The sequence below is a fragment of the Dermacentor albipictus genome, chromosome 1 (assembly GCF_038994185.2).
Source record: "Dermacentor albipictus isolate Rhodes 1998 colony chromosome 1, USDA_Dalb.pri_finalv2, whole genome shotgun sequence".
Lineage (NCBI taxonomy): Eukaryota > Metazoa > Arthropoda > Arachnida > Ixodida > Ixodidae > Dermacentor > Dermacentor albipictus.
The window spans coordinates 11533362-11557653 of record NC_091821.1 but is presented as its reverse complement, the minus strand read 5'-3'; the positions used below and the strand labels follow the sequence as shown (position 1 = coordinate 11557653).

Below are 24292 nucleotides of genomic sequence, written 5' to 3'. Positions count from 1 at the left end.
CAGTAGCCGGCCGACTCCAAAAGGGACCAGGATATGCGGCGTTCGTGTTGTCCGCTTCTCTCCTCGCATAGTCGCATAGTCGGCAGCTCGGAGCGGTCTCTCATTTGCTTGGCCTTTCTCAATGTGAAGGCCCGTCCACGTTACCGGCCCGGAAACTCGCCGCACGCCGTTTGCCGTTCGCGGGCCCCCGTGCGACGGCGGTTTTGCTCGCGAACGGCGAGATTTCCTAGCTGTAGAGAGCACGGGCCCGGGACCTATTTGTGCGGCAGCCGTACGGCGAAGCGGCCAATCAGCGTCCGAGGAGTGGTCACTCTGTGCACCGACGGCAGCTTCACCGCCACTGATCGTTCGGCGCCGCCGATATCGTGGCTAGGCCTTTTCCAGTTCACTTCGAAGCTAAAGCTTACGGCGCTTCGGAATGAATCACCGACTCTCACAAGCCGCAATATTTTCTTACCGTTGTTGTCGCTCTTCGCAATAATTATAATAATCGCGACATGCACTTCGAATCGCCAGTTGACCTCTGCTGGCAGAGCACGCGTATGAGCGAGCAGACGACGCAGCATAGTTTTACGTCACTATTTTTTGTGGCTCACGTGACCAAGCCATGTTGCGTTTCCTCCTCTGTGACGTCATAGCATCCCCCGGAGCCCAGAAACCGAAACCGAAATCGCTCGGTATAATAATGCTATTATTAAATTATTTATTGGATATATATGATTCCCGCTGTGTGTATCGTGCTCCCTGAAGCATGACGCAACGTTTGAATCAACAAACGCACGAACGAAAATTTTGATGTCTCCACCCCTTTAAGCAGTCCTTCTGCGACTGACACAAGCACGTGGCTCGGGTAACCAGCGCAGCTGAAACGCGAGGCTTGCCGTCCGAAGCTATCATGCATTAGGTGTTGGCATAGTTTTTTCAGTGCTTCTCTGAAACACATATTCGCGATTCCACTCTTCACAAGCTTTGTGTACGCGGAATGAAATGACAAAAGTGGCTTACTTGCCCTAGGTTCGCAACACCAGCAGGTTTCGTTATCGGTGAGCACAAACTTGATGTCAGGGAATCTAATCCTCCCGTCACATGGCATTTCAAAGGTCACTTCTAGTGGATTTAGACAGTCACGAATAGCGGTAAAAACAGGAGCACATTCATTAGTAAAACAAGCGGATGTACAGTCAATAAGAACTAAAATGTCAACATATCTAAAAACATTTACAACCTTAGATTCGTGAAGGCGCTATGACAGATCTCAGTCAAGTTTGGCTAAAAACAGATTACTTAGCACTAGAACAGCCAAGTAAGCCACTTTTGTCATTTCATTCCGCGTACACAAAGCTTGTGAAGAGTGGAATCGGGAATATGTGTTTCAGAGAAGCACTGAAAAAACTATGCCAACACCTAATGCATGATAGCTTCGGACGGCAAGCCTCGCGTTTCAGCTGCGCTGGTTACCCGAGCCACGTGCTTGTGTCAGTCGCAGAAGGACTGCTTAAGAAGGCACAGCAAAGCAGTTCGGAGCAGGTGCACGTTTCGAGCACTGACATGAACAAAAGAAAGCTTGCCGTCATCCCCTACATACATGGGTTCTCCCATAGAATAAAGAAGATTGCTGGAAGGAGCGGCATGAACGTTGTATTTTCGGCACCTAATAAATTGGTCAGCCTCTGTAAAAACACAAGGCCAGAAAGAATCCCACGTAGCGCATGCGAAAAAGAACGTAAAAACAAATTCATTGATTGCATCGCCGGTGTGGTATACCGTATTCCTCTCGGGTGTGGACGGTCCTACATAGGTCCAACAGGCAGATACATAAATGACAGGCTACGAGAACACAGTAATTAAGTTAACAACTTGGCCGCTGACGGCTTTCTTGCCATCCATTGCGACAGATGCAAATGCAAACCAAGATTTAAAGAAACAGTCATCATGAGTAGAAGCAGATGAGAAATGACGCGCTTGATAATAGAAGCCAGACACATATCAACATTCGGCGACGCATGCGTCAGTAAACCTTCCATTTCATTATCCTCAAAAGAGCTGAATTATCTTTGTTCGCGTTGAACGTGCACATGTCTGTGAATATGTGAGTCAAGAAACTGCCTACGTGTGGTTCCCAGTTTATATATTTTATTTTTTCCTAAACTTTTACACGTGCTGTATGACGGTTCGAGGGTGTATATATAGCGACAAGAACGAGAAATAGATACGTTGTTGAAAGTTAGCGCTGCGTGTGTCAGATGTGCCTTCAGTTGTCTGTGTCAAGCTTGCGCTATAACAAAATAAGATATGCCGCAGCAACAAGCCCCTATTGCTATCCTCATCTATCGACTGGCTTACACTGCGGCATTATATGCTGCTGGGACAAGCACTAAAAGCTAGAAACAGAGAGAAAGAGAGAATCCAATGAGAAGGAAAGGCAGGTTGATTCACGTAGGCCATGCCCTGTTGACTATACCTTACACTTGCGGAAGGGGAAAGGGAAAATGTATACAGAAAGAAAAATATTTTTAAAAAATACGGAGAAACTACCGGCGATGATTGTCAATGTAGGCGAATAGTGCGAGTGAACGAACGAACGAGTGAGCGACAGTCTTTCTCGCCTCCTTCCTTGCCGCATATCCCTGCAACTTGGTTGCCCGGGAGCACCCGCGCTTTGCCTCGGCGCCTTGCCGGAGTTCCTTCGTAGCAGCTGTGGAGAGCGCACGCGTCCTCTTCTTGTTCCTCTTAATGGGTCGCTGTCGACGCAGTGAGTGTTCGACGGAACGTTCGCCTGCGTCTGCAGTGTATTTTTTGCGAGCCAGAATACGCTGTGGATTCTCGCGCGGCGTATCTTTCAAGATGCGCTGGCCACCGCCGGGAGGCCAGCGAGACGTGCGACGAACGAGCGAGTGAGGAGCAATCGAGCGACGGTCTCCCTTCCTCCGGTTTCTTCTCGCCGCACACTTGCTGTATAGCACGCGCCCTTTCCCTCGCCTTCCCGTGACGAACGAATGAGGGAGGTAACGAGAAACACTGCGGCAGTACGGCCCCATCTTCCACTTTTTCGCCCCTCTTCTCCCTCTTTTTCCGCCCCGCCACTCGGTCCGCCCTCAGTCCTCTTCGCCACAGTCCGCCCTCTCCACTTTTTAGAACGCAGCTCTTCGGCGCCCATTGCTGCGTTCAGCTTAGGCGTCCCTCGGCGTAACCGAGCGGACGAGCACAGCGAAGAATAGTGTTTTAGCAGAACGTTTTTGACGGTCCGCTCCGCTCTCGCGTACCCGCTCACAGTTAGCGGAGCGGCGGACGAAGAATCAGTTTTAGCGGAGCGCCCGGCTGCGTCCGAAAGGCATGTGCTTGCCTGACGCGCCACCTTGCCGCAGAAGGTAAAACCGCTATGAACATAATATTCAAGTTGTAAGAATTGCCGCAATAAAATTATATATTTGGAATTGCTCAAATGTCTGAAGGCATTTCACGCAATACATTGCATTTTCATTTCTTATATATATATATAATCCTTACATTAACAAAGCCGTTACGCTGCGTTGTAGCCAAGACAAGGTTTTTTGCTCTTTCAGTACACCTAAAACGTGGTCCGCACTAACAAACGTGCACACATGGCATGGTTATGAAACGGGTTCATGGCCACAACCTCCCGAAGTAGAAGATCTTCGTGTCTCCTAAAGTGTACTCTAGGGGCCGAATCTTATAACGGTTCGGAATACGAACCGCCACTCACGTCACTTGATGTGCCACTCCCAAGCCGGCGGTGCAAGAAGGGGAGGACGCGACCAATAGATGAGAGGGTGCCACCTCTGAAGTGTACGTCACTATATGACGAGCTAATCGAGGAACTGCAGAATGTTTCTGCTTGCTAAACAAATGTAAAATATAAATTTAATATTATACGCCAAGTTCTGAAGTATAAACGTGTGGTGCCGGGCGTTTACGCAATGCAGAAATAATTTATTAATGTCATTCTTTTTTATTCTCAGCCGACAGGCGGTATCGAAAGCGTAAATGAGTTGGCAGAGCGCAGCGCTATATCGTCTGCTACCAGGAGCTCGCACGATGCACGCAACAGGAACGCACTGCCGGCACTTCTCAAGTAGCGAGAGCGACAAAACCGCGAACTGGTTCTTAGGGACACCTTTAATAGCCGACTATATCAATTTTCCATCTTTTTTCGCCCTTCGTCATCGGCTCGGACATGAGTCGCTCGCCGCCGCGCTGCCGCTGTCCCTGCGATAAGCCCCACGGCGCGTCGCGTGATAAAAGCAATGGAACTTGAAATCGAACATTACGATACACGGGCCCTGCATTGCCTGCGCGAAGTCAAATCGAATAGTGTGGTGCTGACGGTGCGCGCTGTGCCGTAAATTTGAGTAACAAAGTGCGGCACTCCCGAACCAGAGAAAAAAAGGCAGCCATGCAAATAAGAGATCTCCACAATATCTTCCCGTCCTGACTGTATAGTTTTATCAGCCGAACGATGGAAGTGCTGAACCAGCCTAGGCTGAACCCTTCTGACTGCTGAACGGCGATCTGCAAGCTATTCACGCTGGCGATAGCACTGAGAATTCGATCTCACCATGCAAATATCTCCTTGGCATTGGCTTTGAAGCTGAGGTCACGGGAAAGCTGACCCAGCCCTTCAACCGGCCAACACAGTAATTGCGAGAGCAACTTTGTGGACGGTGTCGGCAGCAGAGATCTAGGTCATTCCGATGAATGCTTCACGTCCGACCAACCTCTGGGAGCTGCAGGCCAGTGGCGATGAACCGCAGCGCGCAATATTCCTTCCTCTGCGTGGAATGGCCACTCGTACGCTTGCACCTGAGTCCCCTACATTTGATAGCGTAGCCTGCAAAAGGTTTACTTAGAAAGCCAGCAAGGGCGGTGCAACTCATTATCCGTCACTTCTTCGAACGCGTATCGCGCTTCCAGCCGTGGTCGACACCGAAAGAGGAACGCCAAGCAGACGACGAAGGCAAGTAATAGCCTCCGAAGCAACCAACGCACGCGCGCGCGACGCCCGCGTGTCTCCGGGGTCGCGCGACCGGCGCGCGCGGCCAGGGTCACAAGCCAAAGCCAAGCCACAGCAACGGAACCCAAAGCGGACTACCCCTTCGCCGGTTCCTACGACCGGTTCGCTTTAAAGATGATTTACAGATGCGTGACGTATTCGAAAATTGCGATACCACCCCGCTGCCTCTGACGACCTGTGACGTAATGAAAATTTTGGCCAATCAGGTGAGGCCAAAGGAACGGTTCCCCAACCGAACCGTTATAAGATTCGGCCCTAGGTTTGCGCTTTACAAATCCCGATTCAAGCGACCTTGTGGACGGCCCAGCAGCACTGGGGGCAGCCATTTTGCTTTGCTAGACCCGCTTGACGCGCTCGCAGCGCTCCGCTGAGAAAGCTTTCTAGCGGAGAGGGGGCTCCCGTCCGCTCGCCCGCTCACTGCTGAACGGGTCGCGCATGCGCACTCGCGCTTCCGCTAGCCCGCTGAGCGGAGCGGACCGTCAAAAACGCTCTGCTAAAACAGCCTAATGAAAGAACAAACGCGGAGCGCACCGGGTGATGAAAGACGGCGAGAGCGAAGAGAGCGCGATGAGGAAATCGGAGGATGAGAGTGTGGTGAAAGAGTGAGGAAAGCGGAGTGCCGCACGAGACACGCTTCACAGTAGCAACCAGGTGTGCGGCGAGTGCGTCCACGGATACCACATATGGAAATAAAACGCTGGCGTCGGCTTCGGACCCATCCCGCATGCGCTACTGCGCCTGCGCCGCCGCCGCTAGAGAATGCTCTGAGCGTGAGCCTCGAGTTCCCGTGTTCACTCTGTCCTTCTGAACAATAAGCGACGCAACCGGTGTATAAATGCTTCGTCTGCCACTGCTGCGAAACGAGCTGTCCGACCTGCGGTTCAGCACCACTCCCGGGAGCACCCTTTCGTGAAGAATCAAATTCTTTGCTACAATATATCGCGAATTAAAAGCACCTAAACAACTGCTCTCAAAATTAGCTTTAGGCAATATCGTTGATTTTTTTTCCCGCCCCTCTTCGCAACTTGGTTGCCCGAGTGCACGTGCCCTTTCATCTCGGCACGTTTCCTCGCCGTCCCTCCCTCAAGTCCGACAAACATCGCCCCACTGACCTACCCGTAAACAGCCGAAAAAGCTAAATAAAGTTATTCGCTTTAAAATAATAAAGAGGCATTTAGTGTGAGCACAATCGCAGATGAATGTTCGCTGACAATTGCAGGTGTTCGTACAATCCAGTCGCCATCGAAAAGCGCAATGGGTATTCCGTGACCTTCTGCACGCACGAATTCTTAAGGCCCATATAGGTGCCAAGATTTTTAACAGCGAAGCTGTTTATGACTAGGGTTCCGTGCATTTTTGTGTCCGTCAGCCAATGTGCGCGAGCAAAGCTATCATTATCAGCTTTAGCTCATGCAACTGCTCGTGCATTCGTCGTCGTCTTCTACCACAGCTGGCTCGTTGGCACCCCTCAGCGTAAGCGCGCGAACGCGCTCGTGCCACTGCTCGCCGCCTGCGTCGTCGTCTTCTTCCACAGCTGGCTCCGTTGCCACTCATCATGACAACGTTCTCATACTGGTCCTCCCTCTGTGGAGGCGCTGACGACACTGGCCCACTCACTGTCAGTCGGTGCGGCGATTTCGGTCTCAAATCCTTTGCCTCAATATTTCACGAAATGAAAACACTAATGTACATAGCGAATGTATAACACGAATGAACGCGGAAGTACAAAAATAAATGTGTGCGTACCTTTCGTCACGATGACCACCGATAAAGATAATAAATGTGTTCCTGCTTTTGGTACAAATTCTGTGTCACCTCTTTGTCGTGTGCTACACAGCATCGCTGGTCATCCAACTTCACGGAGTGGAATGGCTCATGATTTTTTCCTGTGAGCGCGGACTATCATTCCAGTGGCTAAGGCTACCTTGTGGAACACCTCGTTGCGCGTCGAAGGATGGGTAGTGGCACAGAGGGCGCTCTATTGTCTCGTCATTCCATCAAGAATTTCTCGCGGTTCGGCTGGCCGTTCCGACGAGGAATCAATATGCATTCGTTAACACGACGCGCAGTCACCTGTGGTACAATGAAGTTGTATCGCGGAGGAAGTTTGCTCCGTCCATTCTGTTGCACCACAATGTACGTCGTCGTGCCACCATCATCCTATCGTCGTCACCATATATACCGCCATAGTCATGATGTTCGTGTTATTGACCGGTCACCTCTGTTATCGTGTCGTCATTGGCGCGTCGTCGTCGTGCCAGCATCGGCGTCTTTGTCATCATGTTGTCGTATTACAGGAAATCGCCACAGGGTTGCAGATGTTTTGCGTAAAGTTGAGGGCATTGTGGCTAGTCGGGAGAGTAACTGCTGTCGCGGTAAATGAGTTCAGAGCCGCAGAAAGGGCTAAAGACTGCTGACTTTTTCTTTATGAACGTTCTTGCGAAGTAGACTACTGCAATATGGTTGTTAGCCAGGCTTGTAGGTATGACGACATGATACGGCAAGCAGCACAAAAGCGTGACTGAGACGGGAGAAACGGACAACAGGGGTGCTGTGTAGCTGTTTGTTTTGAATCTTAGTCCCGTTTCGGCGTTGTTTACCTTATCACGTAGAAAATAATTGTTGGATAAATTAACACAACCTAAACAGAGCTTTCACCGTTGCTTTGAAGTTAACGAAGGATGCTATATTGTGCGAAGTTATAGTAGCTTGATCTTTCTCCAAGTGCGCTAAATTATCTTTTTTTTTTATTTCTGGAAGGTCACTACCCTCTTCATCTAGACACGAGGCTATTGAACAGCGCTACTGAACGTTTATTAGCAGCACAGTTTGCTGCTCCAAGGTTTCGAGAGCCTCCTGTTCCAAGATCGCTTGGTAATATAATTTCAAGCAAGAAAGCACGTTACACGCCTTTAAGCGAAAAATTAGGGGAACCTATAGGGCTTCATTCATTGTCAGTGAAAACCGATTGCAGCTCCCGGAGCAAAATAGATGCCACGAACATGGCGTTTAAGTGAATGCTGACAAGCGCACAGAGAATGCAGAGGTGTCTAACAGAATCCTCTACGCGCGGATGACTTGCGCGCCACAAAATAAATCGGACGCGAAGAACCGAACCGAGCCGCGTCGAGCGAGATTCGATTTCCCCGTTCGTTCCGGGAACCAATTTCTTCTCTCTATGAAGTGAGACGGGCAGGTGCCTAAATATATACTGCCTCTCCATTACTCCCTTTATAGATGACTTTCGGGGGACACCTGCGCACAGAGTGGAGGAGGCATTTGCCGCAGGGCAGTTCGTGAACGCTATGATGCAGCCTCAAATATAGCTCTCTTACAGCGTAACTCGTGGCAATATCCGCTTCATTTCTCGAAAGACACGGCATCGACATGGCGCCGCGGGCTACATGAGAGGGGGCGAGGTCAAAAGTAATAACAGCGAGGACGGACGGACACACGAGATCGAGCGAAAGTCTGGGAAGAAACGATCCGCGGTGGCGAGAATGAAGCGCAAGGAACAATGGGTGAAAGCCGAATTCCAAAAAAAAGAAAGAAAAAGAAAACACTAGAGGATAAAATTGTTGGCCCTAAATCGACTCGCATGAACCTAAACCCCGTACATCTTGTACTGCACGGAAGGAGTTTGCTCTGAGGGGCGGTAAGGAAAAGAATGAAGGTAGTGTGGCACAGGACGTAAATGAAAACGAAGGTGGGAGAGAGAAAAATGAAAGCGGAAGGTGCGGATAAAACAAAAGCGGCACACTATTGGGCCAATAAAGAACCATGCGCGGTGTCGAAATATCGGTGCAGGGGGGAGCACCGAGTGCCGAGCACTGTATATCGGACGGGAACGAAGCGGTCGCTCAGAGCGGACCGCCGGTGATTGTCGGTCACGTGGGCAGTGCTTTCGCTTTACGCTTCGTACGATTGGCGGAGCGAACGGTGAATTAAACGAGACAGTTTATTATTATTATTAGTTCTTTTTTCTTCCTACGCACTAAACATTTTAACACCCTTAAGGGTGTAAATCAGTTTGTCGCCAGACGAACACCATAAGCGTGCTGATTGTCTAAACCATACAGTTGGGCTGCAATTATGCACCATAGAGGAAGGTTGTTCAGCAAAATAAATTTAGGGTGCAAGGGTGCTAGTCCACATTAACACCTATCTATGTGGGTGTCGGAAGGGTGTACACCCTTTTATTTCTGGTGTGTATGGAAGGCAGGTTCGGCAGTAAACGCCTTCAATTAGTACTATGTACAGCGATCCACACGTAACTCTCGCGTGTGCCAGAAGGTTCAAGTTCGACTACCAAACGAGCCGCCCATCAGCCGGCCTTCAAGCTTCGATGGGCATACACAACACCTATACGTGTGGATCGCATTACATATTAGTAATTCATCGTGTATTGTACATTGCAAAACCCGTCTTCGCTGCACAAATACAACCTAGCAGATTTGACGCCTTTGAGCATGTATATCAACACCAACGGTTACCATGATTACCAGATCCACATAACATGCAACACAGACTGGTAAGATATATGCTGCATTTTCAAAAAAATGTAAACATATTTATTGCATTCTACAATACAGAGAACAAGAGCTACATAAATCACATGAAATCTAAACATGCACAATCACCAAACACATTGGTAAGTACAAGAACATGTACATTTCCCACAAAGGGATCTAAAATATATGTATTGATCAAATCTTTTCTTATTAGAGTAGAAACTATGTATAGCGGCACTGAAAGAGCCCGAGTTGACCTCGCAGTGTTTTGAGCCACATACAGGAATAAATTGCCTTGAAGCTGTTGCCTTGAAAAAAAAAAGGATATTACAAAGGTGAATTAGGGAAGTAAATGAAATGCAGAGCAAACGCACAAAACACCTGTTATTTTGTACACTAATGTAGTCATGAAGCATTCTGAAAAGTTTGGAAAGTCGATGTAAAACATAACTGGCCAACATTTTTCAGATTGAAACAATACTTTCCAAGCATAGACGTGCTTTAAGTAAGGTTTAAGCCAGGAGCATTATTGCTAATTTTCTCTTTCCAACAAGATTACTTGAGCACGAAAAATATGTAGAATTTTAAGTGCCTACATAGTTTTTCCTTGTTTGGGAAACGAGAATTCTCTGGGCTAAAGGTGCTGTGTAGCACATTTTCTAACTACAATTCCACTTTCTATAAATTTTTGTTTTGTAACCCAAAGGCACTGGTCTGTTATACAATATGAAGTTTGAAAATGGGTTCTTTTCTTACTATAATTCAAGACTCAATATTCCACTGTTAATACTGTTTGGGTGCAAAGCGCAGTAGGAGGCCTGATAAAAACAAACCACTGTTGATTAAACGATTTCGCTGAGCACAAAAGGTGGACAGTGTTTTAAGATACATAGTAAATTTCAAAATTATTTGCACTTTGATGCGTAATACAAGATTAGGGCTGCTGTAGCATGTGAGTATGCAAATTAGCAAATATTGCTTATTAAATCAGACATACTCTGGTTACTAAAAGAACACAGCACAGGCAGTCACGCATAAGTTCAAGGTAAATATAACACTGTTAACATTTGTCAGCAAGAAATGGTCGTATCAAACATTATAAATATACTGAACAAAGGTGGTTTCTTGGGATAGTTGGCAATTCATGGTAAAAAATTACGTACAGCGCGAAAAACAAGGACTGCGAGAAACGACATACACTGCTCCGACTTCCAACAATATTTTATTCCATTGTCACATTGTGTGCATATATGTATATACAAGAGCGGGCATGCGCAGAAAATGAAACGGAGTCACAAGGGGTGTCAACAGCAAGTCATTGTACTAAGAACATGGTCACTTAAAAAAAAGAAACATTACGCTTTCTATCTGTTGAGATAGAAGACTTGACTAGGGGTCAGCGCAATAGAGGGGGCACTAACGCCCACGCTATTAAATTTTCTGGTGAAATCAGCTTTTATAATTTCCCGGATGAGCTGCGTCTCGCTAAAAGTTCTGTATCTTCAAAGAGGGGCACGCAGCCGCAGTCCCGGAAATGGACACCAAAGTTGCCTTGAACAGTGTTATGGGCATTGTTGTAGTGCTCTCTTAAACGATCGTTTAAGCACATGCCTGTCTGTCCAACAAATTTACTGCTGCAAAACAGGGGAATTTGGTAAACCACATTCATTGCGCATGTCACAAAACGTTGTTTGTGCCCGACAGAGCAACAACTCTGACGCGATTTAGGCGTGTTTACACGCTTACAGAGCCTTACCTGCTTTTCTGTCACTGAGAAAACGACCGTAATTCCTGCATGTTGCCCAACCTTTTTTAGTCTATGGGAGACATTATGCACATACGGTAGAACTGCAAACATTTGTCTTTCAACCAGCTGGTTAATTGACTGAGCGGGCTCATCACGTTTTGTGCACCTCATAAGCTGTTCCGCTATCGCTAAAATTAAGACCGAAGGGTAGCCAGCCCAAGAAAGGAGATCAACCTGTGCAGCAAGACTATGCTGCATCTCGTGTGAGCAAGATTTATTGAGGCTGTTAACGAGGCAACACTTTTAATACCTCATTTAACGAGCTTTGTGTGTGCAGAGTTAAAGGGCAAGAGTGACTTCTTACTTCTCCGTTCGGAGCACCAGCATAGATGTTTGTTTGGAAGGCACAGCCTGATATCTAGAAAGCACAAGGAATCAGCAATAGGGACCTCATTCGTCAGTTCTAGAGGCTGCAGCTCTTTCTTAAAGATCTCCAAGACTCCCGAAGCAGCAGGCTCGAAAGCGTGATCAGTGCAATCAATAAATACCAGGTAGTCGTCCACAAACCTGCACACTTTCACAACGGGAGACACATCTAGGTGACATTGAATATTGCGATCATGATGAGCTAGATATATATCACTTAGTGGCGGCTCCAGACATGGTCCTATACAAACACCATTCCTTTGTATATTGTACAAGGGGTGTTCTAACAGCAATTCATTGTACTAAGAACATGGTCACTTGAAAGAAATAAACATCACAATTTCTATCTCTTGAGATATTTCATTTTCATTACACTTTCATTTTCTGCGCATGGCCCCTCTTGCATATATACACACGATGTGGCAAGGCACATCTTGCTGTACATCATTTTTTTATCGTACTGAACAGTGTATATTGATTCAAAATTAGAAAAAATTTAGTACACATTTGAGCTGCAAAAATGCTATCTATGCAGCAAATGGTGTTTAGCATTAAAAAAAAAGAATACTGTTCTTGGTTAACCATGAGATGCAGGGACTCCATTCTCTGAGCATCTTGACCAATAAGTGCAGCCCATGGCATTGCTGGAAACTTGCATCCTGCATTAGCAAAATAAGAGAATCATGGGAGTTCAGTCTGTGCAATTACGCATGCACACTGCGGAAAATTTGACAAGGCAACAAGCTCCTGAAAATAACAAACTTAATTAATGTGACGGCACAATGCACAGCTCAGGCAACTGGGCAAGACAAATGAAAGGTAGGAGAAATTTCTATTTTGCAAATTTAGGAATTGCATGCTACTGTGAACACTAAACTACTACGTCATTGTGAATACAACATGGCACATACAGCAGCAAAAGCAAATTAATGTACAGTAGCCTTTTCACCATAGAAAATAAGAGTGAACAAAATTTAAAGACACTACCAATGACATCTCTCACCAACATGCATTTGTCCAAGAGTGTGTATGTGACCTTAATTTAACATTGACATTACAAAATCTGCAATATATCCTTGCATTACACTTTATAAGTACTGCAGCTGACAACCTCACAGGATATAGCACATTACGACTGAGATGCACATGACATGAAAAAATAACTTTTTAGACATTATTACACTAGGAGACAAAGCGTACTGTTTTACAAAGTGCACACAAAATAAAAATGAGGAAACCTCCACTGGCATTCTCATTTGCCCTGCAATACATGCATCCAACCCAACGATTACAAACTCTCCAATGCAGTTTATTAGACCCTTTCTGTATCTTAAAATTTATTATGTATTTCTTATATACAAATTTGGTTAAGAATTGGCATTTCAGCATACTTTCCTGGAAAATTTAGCACGTGTTGTCAACTATTTTCCTTAGAGCACGCTCCCTTCTTTCAATGGGTTAGCTTGGCAATACACTCACTAGTATTCCTTTATTTAAGCTTATGATCCTTCGTCATGCTCCCAATTTCTACTTCATGCTCTAAACTGTGATGCCCCTCCTACGCAGTTTATGTTAATCTGCGACTATTTACATGGTCCTTCTTTCTGTAGCCTCTCAACTAGAGCCTGAAATTTGTTGTTTCCTAAAACAATCATGTTTACCGCCCGAAACATATTGCACGGTTACCCTTCACGGGGGGGGGGGGGGGGAGGTGATTGTATATAAGTGTTCACATATTCAATTAACCTCAGCGCCACAACCATTTTTCATCCTGTGTTGCCACTACCCACGTGAGTCGCAATGGTTGTAAATTGGCTATTGGCTACCCGCCCTCTCGAGCTTAAAAGTACATATTGCCCCATGGAAAATGACCACAAACATCGCATTTGATTGAATGAGTGCTCCTGTGCATGTCTTTCTTTCTCGTTCGTAATGGCTAGGTTCAACATGGTCAAGTTGTCTGAAAACTGTCAAGCCCCAACCAATACATAGTTTCAAAATTATGAAACATTTCTTTTTCAAGACTTTTCCCAAATTAAGCATTCGACAAATTTTCATGATGCAAACGAGGAAAGGCTGTACTTAGAGACAATGATAGGCCTGCTATATCTTGCAAAACTGTGTGAAATGAAAGATGCTTGCAATTTTAATAACAAACTTAAATTATGGGGTTTTACGTGCCAAAACCACTTTCTGATTATGAGGCACGCTGTAGTGGAGGATTCCGGAAATTTCAACCACCTGGGGTTCGTTAACGTGCACCTAAATCTAAGGACAAGGGTGTTTTCGCATTTCGCCCCCATCGAAATGCGGCCGCCGTGGCCGGGATTCGATCCCGCGACCTCATGCTTAGCAGCCTAACACCATAGCCACAGAGCAACCACGGCGGGTGCTTGCAATTTTCATGAGCAGCTAGCTCAGTACAAGAAATAGGTGCATTGCATGCGGAAATGTTTTTTAATGCCCACGAGTGGTCCTCGTTTCTTGTAATTTCTTCAAATCCCTTGCACTCTAGATTGCAATCCGGCACATTTTGATTTTGATATTATGTATTCAAAATAAAAACAGCTCAACTTTTATGGTTTTGAGAATTATATGGGAATAAATTAAAGGTAGAAGAGTATAATGCAATGAGCAAATAACAAGCTCATTGCAGAGAGTAAACAAATATTCCTTTCCTGCAAATAAAACTGGTAGCAGGAAGGTCATACGATATTAGCACTGAATGCACAATAAAGAATATGATGCTGCAATGCCCCATTCTGTGAATATTGTTGCACAAAGAAAATCCTCATTATTAAAGGCTATTAAGAAAATGGAAGTGTATACTTTGGATCAGCAGTCATACCTGCAGCATGCACTGTACCATCGGCCAGGCACGTACCCAGGGGGGGGGGGGTGCCCGGGGGGGGGCCCGCCCCCACCCCCGAAATCAAGTGGCATACCCCCACCCCCCCCTCCCCACCCACGCCACCACTCCTCACACATTCCTAAAGAGCCACCAGATCAATATTGAGACTTGACAGCTGTTTATCGGTCAGCATTATGCTGCCTTTTTCACTCCTTTTAGACGGCGGTAGTTATCGGCACCTCTTGTAATGTGAAGGACAGGTTTCTCATAGATTCGGCACCCGCGCGATTAACTCGCGTTGCGTTCAATTGTCACCATCTATTCAACCATCACGCGCATAGCTGTTGCTTTTGTTAGTTCAACCTTTTTTGTTTAGGCTGATCCTGGGACCAGGAGAGGGATGCGGCTGTTCCTCAGCTGGTCTGTACTCTCATGCAACGAGTTGCGGCCGGAGAAAACGCCAATTGCGTTTAACTTTTCCCTTTGCTTCATTATTTTCTTGAGTTACGGCTCGCTGCGACGTTGGCAGATGCCCGGAACCATATACACGTGATATGGGTTAGATAAGGTGGGAAATAAAATAATGTGAAAGAGCGTCCATCATGAAACCCTGCAATAACCCTTAAACCCATAAGCAAGATGACTGTCGCCCGTTACCTCGTCTGTTTTTCCCTAACTGTATAGCACTTTTCGTGCAAAATTGGCAACTGGAAACAAAAATCGCAAGGAGTTGAGAAATTAAGCGATATACTAAGGGAGAGAGCCAAGGCAACAGCCAAACTGCAAGCAAAAGCGAATAATAAAAAAGTTAAGCGTTGTTTATGAGACTATTTATGGATCAACATCTTTTTATTGAAAAGGGAAGTAGAGAAAACGCCGCCGGAAGTGGAGAACAATTACTTGTTTTGAATGACGCTTCTACGGTTATCGGTCGAACCGCCTCACGTAGTCACGTCTCTGCTGTGCTTATGTGGGTGTTTTTCTAACCTTTCTCGGTGAGCGCAGTACGTCTAGAATCGCAGAGTCCTGCGCTCTACGCGGTTGTATGGGACTGGCGGCCGCACAGCGTTACGCAATTCGCGGAACTGTCAAAACTGATCAACAAGGCGAAAATAACTGATATTCGAAACTATAACATGAGAAACACTGAAGCCGTAAAAAATGAACGCAGCCTGAAATCAGTAAAAAAGAAACCTGGCATAGGACAAACCTTGATGTATGCACTAAAAGATAAAAAGGAGAATATCATCAGCAATCTCGAAGATATAGTAAAAGCAGCGGAAAAATTCTAAGCTGACCTGTATACAGTACCAAGAGGAGTCACGATACCTCACTTAGAAACAGTAATGAACAGGATACAGAAACTCCTATTTGACAGAAACCACATTTGAAACCCACAGAAACCCAGAAACCCACATTTGACAGCTTCTCCAGAGTATAAACACCCGGCATTTCCCTGACATAGCGAATCTTGTTACACAAAGATGCTTGAGGTCTGCCTCACCAAATTACGCTGCCGCATTCCATCCCTAAATTTAAATTTATACAGGTCGCGTGTGGTTCCCTCTCCCCTTTGTTCTTTTTGTGAGAAAGAGGAGACGATACAGCACTTTCTTCTATCTTGCCGCCGCTTTGCTGCGTTAAGAAAAAGATTGTTAGAGATACCTTTTCGAAGAATTGGCCTGGGCTTGACAGAACCTGCAATTCTTTTGTTCGGGGCGTCCACTTTGGGATTCAGCCACAGGGATGCATGCTTTGCTGTCCAAACATTCCTTAAAGAATCTAAACGAATGCCCTGCTAAATTCTATTTTTTATTACTTTTAAATTAATTATTCCTCATTCAACAGCACCTTCCTGATTTTATTTTAGCCGGTAATTCAACTCTATTCAATGCTATTCGCATAGATATTAGGAAATTTATGCTCTATATTATTTTGGAATAATCCACCCATTTCTTGGCCAATCGCTCATCGTGGGTAGGAGCCACACGTGCCACAGGCTGCAACAACAACAACAAAGGAACAACAGATCAGGATCGCCAGTCGGCCACTAGAGACTGTGAAGGAGCACGTTTACCTAGGCCAATTAATCACAGGCAACCCTGATCATGAGAAGGAAATTCACAGAATAAAAATAGGTTGGATCGCATATGGCAGATATTGCCAGCTCCTGACTGGAAGCTTACCATTATTATTGAAAAGTAAGGTGTGCAATCAGTGCATTTTGCCAGTGCCGACATATGGGGCAGAGACTTGAGAGCAAGTTAAGGACCGCGCAAAGAGCGATCGAACGAAGATTGCTAGGCATAACGTTAAGAGAGAGAAAGGGCGGTTTCGATCAGAGAGCGAACGGGTATACAGACGATATTCTAATTGACATCAAGAGGAAAAAATGTAGCTGGGCAGGTCATGTAATGCGCCAGTTAGATAACCGTTGGACCATTAGGGTTACAGAATGGTTACCAAGAGAAGGAAAAGGCAATCGAGGACGACAAAAGACTAGACGGAGCGATAAAATTAGGAAATTCGCGGGCGCTGGTTGGAATCGGTTGGCGCAGGACAGGGGTAATTGGAGATCGCATTGCAGGGAGAGGCCTTCGTCCTGCAGTGGACATAAAACAGGCTGATGATGATGATGGAGGTGGTGCCCCCCCCCCCCCGAAAAAAAAGTCTCGGTACGTGCCTGCCATCGGCAATATTTAAAACCCCACACAACTGCACATGATATCACGCTTAGGCCGCCAAGGCGCCTCAGAGTTTTAAATTATAACTTGGCTCATTATATTACACTATACACCTATATCTACTTACAATGTTGTCTTCCAAACTGCTTCCAAGAAGACATCAACCATCTGTCTGAAGGCGAATGCAAGTGGCTTGCTCTTGATGGAGGGCACCAAGGCTGGGCATTGTGTAACTGCTGCTATCATCGGCATGACCTGCGAGAAACGATGCTCTAAGTTCAAGATAAGCAAATGCTACTAGAACACAAGACAAGATCACTGGCAATGAGCCTCGTTTTGGTTTGCACGCGAAAAGCCAGAAATATGGACTTTGTGCTGCTTACTGAAAAAGAAGCAAACCTCCTTCCATATGTTGCAGTCATGCATTAAGATAGTCGCGCAGCTGCATGTCTGTATGCTCATGTGCTGCTGTCGCTACTGTGCCAGCATGCTTTGCATAGCTTATTATTTCAAGTTATTTATTTACAGATACTGCCAGCCCTTACACAGGGCTATAGCAGGAGAGGAATATGAACAATTATAAATCGCATATTTTGCACAAGGAAAATCGTACATTGAAACACAAAAAGGGGACAATAAATTAAAATTAATAACACCAAGAGGTAACAGCGTAAACCGCTGAAGATAACAAGGACACAAAGTTAAGTATATTATTTACAAACTAGGATATTTCCAATGTGTTTTGTGAAGAAATTAATGGATGAGGATGAAACGGCTTCTTCCGACAGGGAGTTCCATTCTTTGATAGCTCTTGGGAAAAAACTGTATTTGAAACAATCGGTATGTATAACAGGGGGACGAATAAACATTGATGACGATGTCTAGTGGTTTCACCAGAAAGAATTTCAAAAAAGTCTGTATGCCTTATATGAACATGATGATGAATGATTAGGTAAATATATTTAAGTCTTTCATATTTAGATCTAGCCTGTAATGTCGGTAGGTTTGCCTGTACACAAAGTTGAGAAGGGGAGTCCGTCCGCCGATATTTATTGAATATAAATCTGACTGCCAGACACTGTATTCGTTCGATTTTTGATATATTTATAGCAGTGTAAGGGTCTCAGACCACCTTAGCATATTCAATTATAGGTCTAATTAATGTTTTATAGGCTAGAAGTTTTGTTTCTAGAGTTGCGAATGGCAAATTGCGCCTCAGACACCAGAGTGACCTGTTGGCCTTGGCACACACATAATCTATATGGTGGTTCCAGCGAAGATCACTTGTGAAAATCATGCCAAGATACTTATGCTGATCAACTCTAATCAGTTCATGATTATTAATAAAGTAAGAGTAGTTTAAGAAATTTAGCTTTCTAGAGACTGTCATAACTACAGTTTTTAACGGATTTAGCACCATTTGCCATTCATCACACCATTTCTTTATTTTCTGTAAATTTGCTTGTAATTTAGCCTGGTCTCCTACCGCATCTATTTTATTGTATATAATGCAGTCATCTGCAAAGAGCCTGATGGAAACATCTATTTCATTCGGGAGGTCATTTATAAATAGGAGGAATAAAAGGGGGCCCAAAACACTGCCTTGGGGAACTCCAGACTTAACGCATGAAATCTGAGACCTTGTACCATTAATTTCGACATATTGCTCACGAGAACGAAAATAGGATGAAAACCATTGAGTAATAGCAGCATTTTTGAACATCAATTTTTCTTAGTAGTTTATGGTGAGACACTTTATCAAATGCCTTAGCAAAGTCCATGAAGATCAGATCCGTCTGTCCCCGAGAGTTAATATTTTCTGAAAGATCATGGGCTAATTCGATGAGCTGAGATGTTGTGGATAGGCCTTGACGAAAGCCATGTTGGTGGGTAGATAACAAATTATGTTCATTAATATAAGTTAACATATGTTTCGAGACGATATGTTCAAGCATCTTTGAACAGGTACTAGTGATTGATATAGGGCGATAATTTGCTAAATTATCAGCACTGCCGCTTTTGAGGACAGGAATCACTTTAGCTTGCTTCCATATCTTTGGTAAAAAACCACTATGAAGTGAAGACCGAAAAATTAATGCAAGATATTTAGAATTCCATTCGGCATAGCGATAAAGAAACTCGTTAGGGATGCCATCGGGTCCAGGGTTTTTCTTTATGTTCAAACGAAGCAAAATGTTGAGCACACCTTGTTCAGAAATTTCAACGTCAGCAATAGGCGGCCTGTCAGATGGAGTTTCAATACTCGACATAATCCCGTTGTCTTCAGTGAACACAGATGCAAAATAATCATTGAAACTCTCGGAAGAAGGATGCTCATTAGATTGTGTCGCTGAGCGAACATTCGATGATGGATTAATATATCTCCAAAATTACCCGGTGCCTCTTTTAGAAATTTTGGGATTGTGATGCCAAAGAACCTTTTTTTGTATTCTTTCACAAGTATCTTAAGATTCCTTCCAAGACATTGAATGGTGGAACGAGTCTGAGAGCTAGGATTCTTTTTACAATTCTTTCGTTTACGTTTTATTAGCCTCTTTAAGTGTATTATTTCTCTAGTTATCCAAGGGCTTCTATTGCCAGTTTTCTTTAAACGCTTAGGTATATACAGTTTTATAGACGACATGACCAAATTAGCAAAGTACTCCCAGAGACAATCAGGACCCTGATTACGCATATAAGTTCAGAGAATCTCTCATAAGAGTCCTCTAGTAATTCTAGAACCCCAACATCATCAGCTCTAGCAAAGTTTAACACGACACTTTTGCGGGAATGGTTTACAGTATTGGCGGAAAGGCTCAAAGACAGTACTACAAGTTTATGGTCAGAGATGCCATCACTGGTCTCACAGTCTATTAGTAAAGGCAACAGGTGATTAGACACGAAAACAAGATCAAGGATAGACGAAGAACGAGCACTGATTCTAGTATAGTCGGTCACCACTTGGTTTAAACCAAAACAAAAAACAAGATCAAGAAGCTCAGTGCAATTCAAGATTTCTGTATCTCCAGGAGAGTAAGCATTCCAGTTTATTCCAGGTAGGTTGAAATCACCCAAGAGTATAATATTGTCTCCTTGTTGCATATTGCACTCCATAAAGTGCCGGAGAGAAGAAAGAACCTAGACTGGTGAATTTGGTGGCCTATACATACCGCCTATGTGGACTGAACGATTCTTAGAAATTATTTTAATCCAAACTGCCTTAATATCAGCGGGGACAGGAAGTATAATAAAGTCAATATTATCGCGAATCATTAACGCAACTCCACCACCTCTACCATCCCGGTCCCTCCTTACCATTACATAAGACTTTGGAGTTACCTCACTATCTAATATACCTTTATGAAGCCATGTCTCAGTAATCATTGTAATATCCGGATCATGCTCTAAAATCATAGCTTCGATTTCCTCGACCTTACTTAGTATGCTTCTTGCATTCACATTCAGTATCCTGAAGGAATCCCTTTCCAAAATTCAAGCAGGGTCATCCCGAGGGCGTGCTTGGCACTCATAGCGTTCTTTAGCGACTTCATTCCACGCATAAAGGACATTATTGACTTTTATTTTGTCATATAGTAGGTTAACTTTTGCTCCCTTTGACCTTTCCTCCTGTGTAGAAACCCATAGACATTTTCGTACTTCAACAATCCTTTTCGAATAATCCTCACTGATTCTTATATTCGTACCTTAAGCATTGAGCAATGACGCAAAATTTTAGATTTGTCTCTGAAATCAGCCACCCTCATGATTATGGGACGGTCTCTACCTTCAATCTTTTTACCTAGGCGATGGATTCTTTCTACTGAATCGATTTTCAGCTTCAAAATGCCGCTAAACACATCACCGTTCCCCTTTTTCAACAAAACATCATGAGTTTCCCGTGCGTCCTCACCAATTCCTCTTATTATCAAGCTATTTCGCCTGGACCTGTTTTCAAGTTGATCAACCTTTCGATTGAGAGCATCTAAATTCCGGTCATGTACATGCAGATAGTCTTCAACTTTAGATAGTCTCTTATTAACAACGTCGAATTCCTTCAAACTTTCTTCTATGGAAGAAAGCCTGGTATTCATTTGAACCAACTTTGCTTCAGAAGAGGCCTGTTTTTCCTGGATTTCAGAAAGTTTACCCAAAATCACTTTCTGCGTATCAAGAAGTTCCTTGATCATTTCAGTGTTAGTAGGCCCAGGATTTTTTTCTACATCCCCTGATAACGACAACAACATCCCTGCCAAAGAGAAACATTCGCCGATACAACTCGCAATAGTATGTGGACACGGCAGCACGACCAAACAAAGGTAATCGCTACGAAATACATATTTCTTATCACTAACCTGCATGTACAAAGGTACGTGAGCCAACATTGTCACGGCCGTGCCGCCGAGTCCACTGAAGGCCGTCACTGCTGCAGCTTCTTTTATACCCAAGAATCCGTCATGCCGATGTCTTCTTAGTGACGTCAGGGTGCTCCAGGTGGGTGCGCGGTAGACAGCGTCCACGTGTAGATGGAACGATGGCTTGCCAAAAACCGCACTTGCATTGCGGAGACAGCCTTGATCGACGATAGACGTAGGCGAGATCAGCGGCGCTTTCGCAGAAAGATGCGCTCCATCCGCCCGTCCCACGGATCCACCACCGATGAAGCAGCTCTCGAAGACAATCTGCATGTACAAAGGTACGTGAACCAACATTGCCACGGCCGTGCCGCCAAGTCCACTCATGGTTATATTGGTTATTCTGTTGCCAATTTTTGGCAAACAGCGCCAGCAAAGTAGGTCATTTACGCACATACTCCCTGTGAGGAGCTAATTCACACACACACACGCACGCACGCACGCACGCACGCACACACGCACACACACACACACACACACACACAAGCCTCTACCACATGGGCAGCTTCCCACGCTTAACACACTGTACTTTTTATCCTTTGACACTTCTACTGCTAAGGCATTAAAAAGCCTTTGTGTGACCAACCCCAAACTCCTTAACCTACACTTCCAGCTTAAACACTTTCTCGAGAGCCAGGACAAGCCTTCTAGCTTCTTCAGTGCTCCAAACTGTAGTTACAAATTTCAATAGGGCTATAGGCGACAGCTGTCAAAGGGCATGCAAACTACCTGAAGTGACCTAAAGCTTGTATACGATACCTCTAACGCATAACAACACTTTAAATTTTCAAAATACATTAAAGCTCCTGAAGGCAATTGCTATATACGTAGAACGTCTCGAATAACCTGCCATTAACAATTTCAGCGGTTGTCTGCATCAACGGAAATGTGGGCTAGCGGGAAATCCACGTCTTTAAGATCAGAATTAGTGTGATGGCGAAACACACTACCAGATTTCTTAATCATTTATTTATGCTCTGGATGTAACGTTCCTTTTACAATAACAATCAAGGATATCGATTCATCAGGGCGCGGGAGAGAAAAAGGACGAAGCGTATACCTGACGCCTTCCCACTGGTCCTCCCGAGAAATGGCGCCTCATACAGCAGTTGTCCGGCTGGCTTGAAACCAAACTCGGCTTTCAGGCGGGAACACTCGCTGCACCAAATTGGAAGAGTTTATTGCGAGTAAAACTCTACCGGCCTTATGTAATACATACGCACGCACACAAAACGCACTCGCACGCACACAAAAATATACGCACTCTCAAAGCGCAGACACAAAAATCGCGCACGCGCACATTGATAAACAAAAACAAGCACACATACATGCAGGCAGACACGCTAACACGTGCACGCACGCACACACAGCGACCCACAGAAACACACTCACAAAACACGTACGCGCTAGACACACGCAAACACGCCGGCCCATACAAGCCGGCATGTACGCGCGCGCACGCGCACACACACAGCGAGCCGAGCGCGCGCGCGCGCGCGCGCGCACACACACACACACACACACACACACACACACACACACACACACACACACACACACACAAAGCGAGCAGAGCGCGAGCACACGCACACGTAGACAAAGCGAGCCGAAAACGTGCTGGAGGCGTCCGGTAAGCAGCAACAGCAACACGCGACCGCATCAGGGAGAACCAATACCGCGCCGGTTCTTTCGAAAAGTGGCAAAGCTAGTCGTCCTTTTTCTACGCGACGCAAAAGTGGTTGACCACATTTAACTGAAGTGCGAACGACCGTATTACAAGAAGCCGCGTTCAACGCACAAGAGAATCACATCTATGAACGTTCAAGCGCTGAGAAACAAAGCGTAACTGTGCAGGCGCACCACGCCCGATGTAGGTTTGACAAACATTAGTCACACGGGGCGCGATCAAGATACTTAACTTGCCCTACTAGGAGTGCAGCTGCTCTTGCTCTTACATTAGTGAATTATGCTACGAGATCACAGTGAGGTACTTGTAGAGCGAACCAAACAAATACCAAATAAACGGGCACTTGCCTGAAATTGCCATTATGCCAGTACTAACGAACGGGCACGTTGCAACTTCTCGTTTCAACCTTCGTGGATCCATCTTCCAATGCGTAAGAGAGCTTTGCTTTGAAGTGGGGCACGAGTAATACATAAAGCACGCGCCACGTCTTTTTCTACACCGCGCACAAAACTAATCAAACGTTTCAAATTATTTCGCACAGCGAGAGATGCGAACACAGGCAGCAACACAATGCGATGGCGCAGCTTCCGCCTTCCCGTCCTGCCGCGCGCTGAACTGACAGTACGGCCATAGGTACAGCGTCGACTCGTCACTTCCGGTCACTTTCCATTGGGCAGGGGGCGGCGCGCAAATTGAACGTTTATTCTGGCAGGTTTGCTTGCTCGCATGGCCGCCTGTTTGTTGCTGCTTCGTTGTGGTCTCTAACTAGAGCGGTGAGGCAGGTAGTTGCTACTAGGTTTCGTGCCGAGCATCTTTTTTTTTTGGGGGGGGGGGCGCAGTCTGTGCTGCATCACTGAGGGCACAGTACACAAATCGGGACCGTAAGCGAGACAATCGGCGCTCTTCTGCTGGTGCGATTAGATTATTCGCTGCGTCCGAACG

General features: G+C 45.4%; 2 protein-coding genes across 2 annotated transcripts in view; one reads left to right on the top strand and one right to left on the bottom strand.

Moving 5' to 3' along the window:
• Nucleotides 1–9580: 9580 nt before the first annotated feature.
• LOC139060183 (uncharacterized) lies at nt 9581–23950 on the bottom strand. Its single transcript, XM_070539132.1, has 4 exons — nt 22724–23950; nt 21604–21930; nt 17379–17506; nt 9581–12375 (listed from the first exon to the last, which is right to left on the bottom strand). The coding sequence occupies exons 1-4, from the start codon at nt 22763–22765 to the stop codon at nt 12294–12296; spliced, it is 579 nt and encodes a 192-aa protein (XP_070395233.1). The 5' UTR covers nt 22766–23950; the 3' UTR covers nt 9581–12293.
• The window catches only part of LOC139060167 (band 7 protein AGAP004871-like), a 447387-nt gene continuing 444909 nt past the window's right edge, over nt 21815–24292 (top strand). The window contains exon 1 of the mRNA XM_070539099.1: nt 21815–21944. Within this exon, the coding sequence (XP_070395200.1) occupies nt 21908–21944 (37 nt within the window). The 5' untranslated portion in view covers nt 21815–21907. The remainder of the gene's footprint in view (nt 21945–24292) is intronic.

Excerpts from the sequence above, each read along its gene's own strand:
- LOC139060183 (XM_070539132.1), bottom strand. The coding sequence starts at position 22,765 with ATGAGGCGCCATTTCTCGGGAGGACCAGTGGGAAGGCGTCAG. Across the intron at positions 17,507-21,603 it reads ACGTACCTTTGTACATGCAG|GTCATGCCGATGATAGCAGC; the intron begins GTTAGTGATAAG and ends CGTTTCTCGCAG. Across the intron at positions 12,376-17,378 it reads GCAGTTTGGAAGACAACATT|GATGCAAGTTTCCAGCAATG; the intron begins GTAAGTAGATAT and ends TTGCTAATGCAG.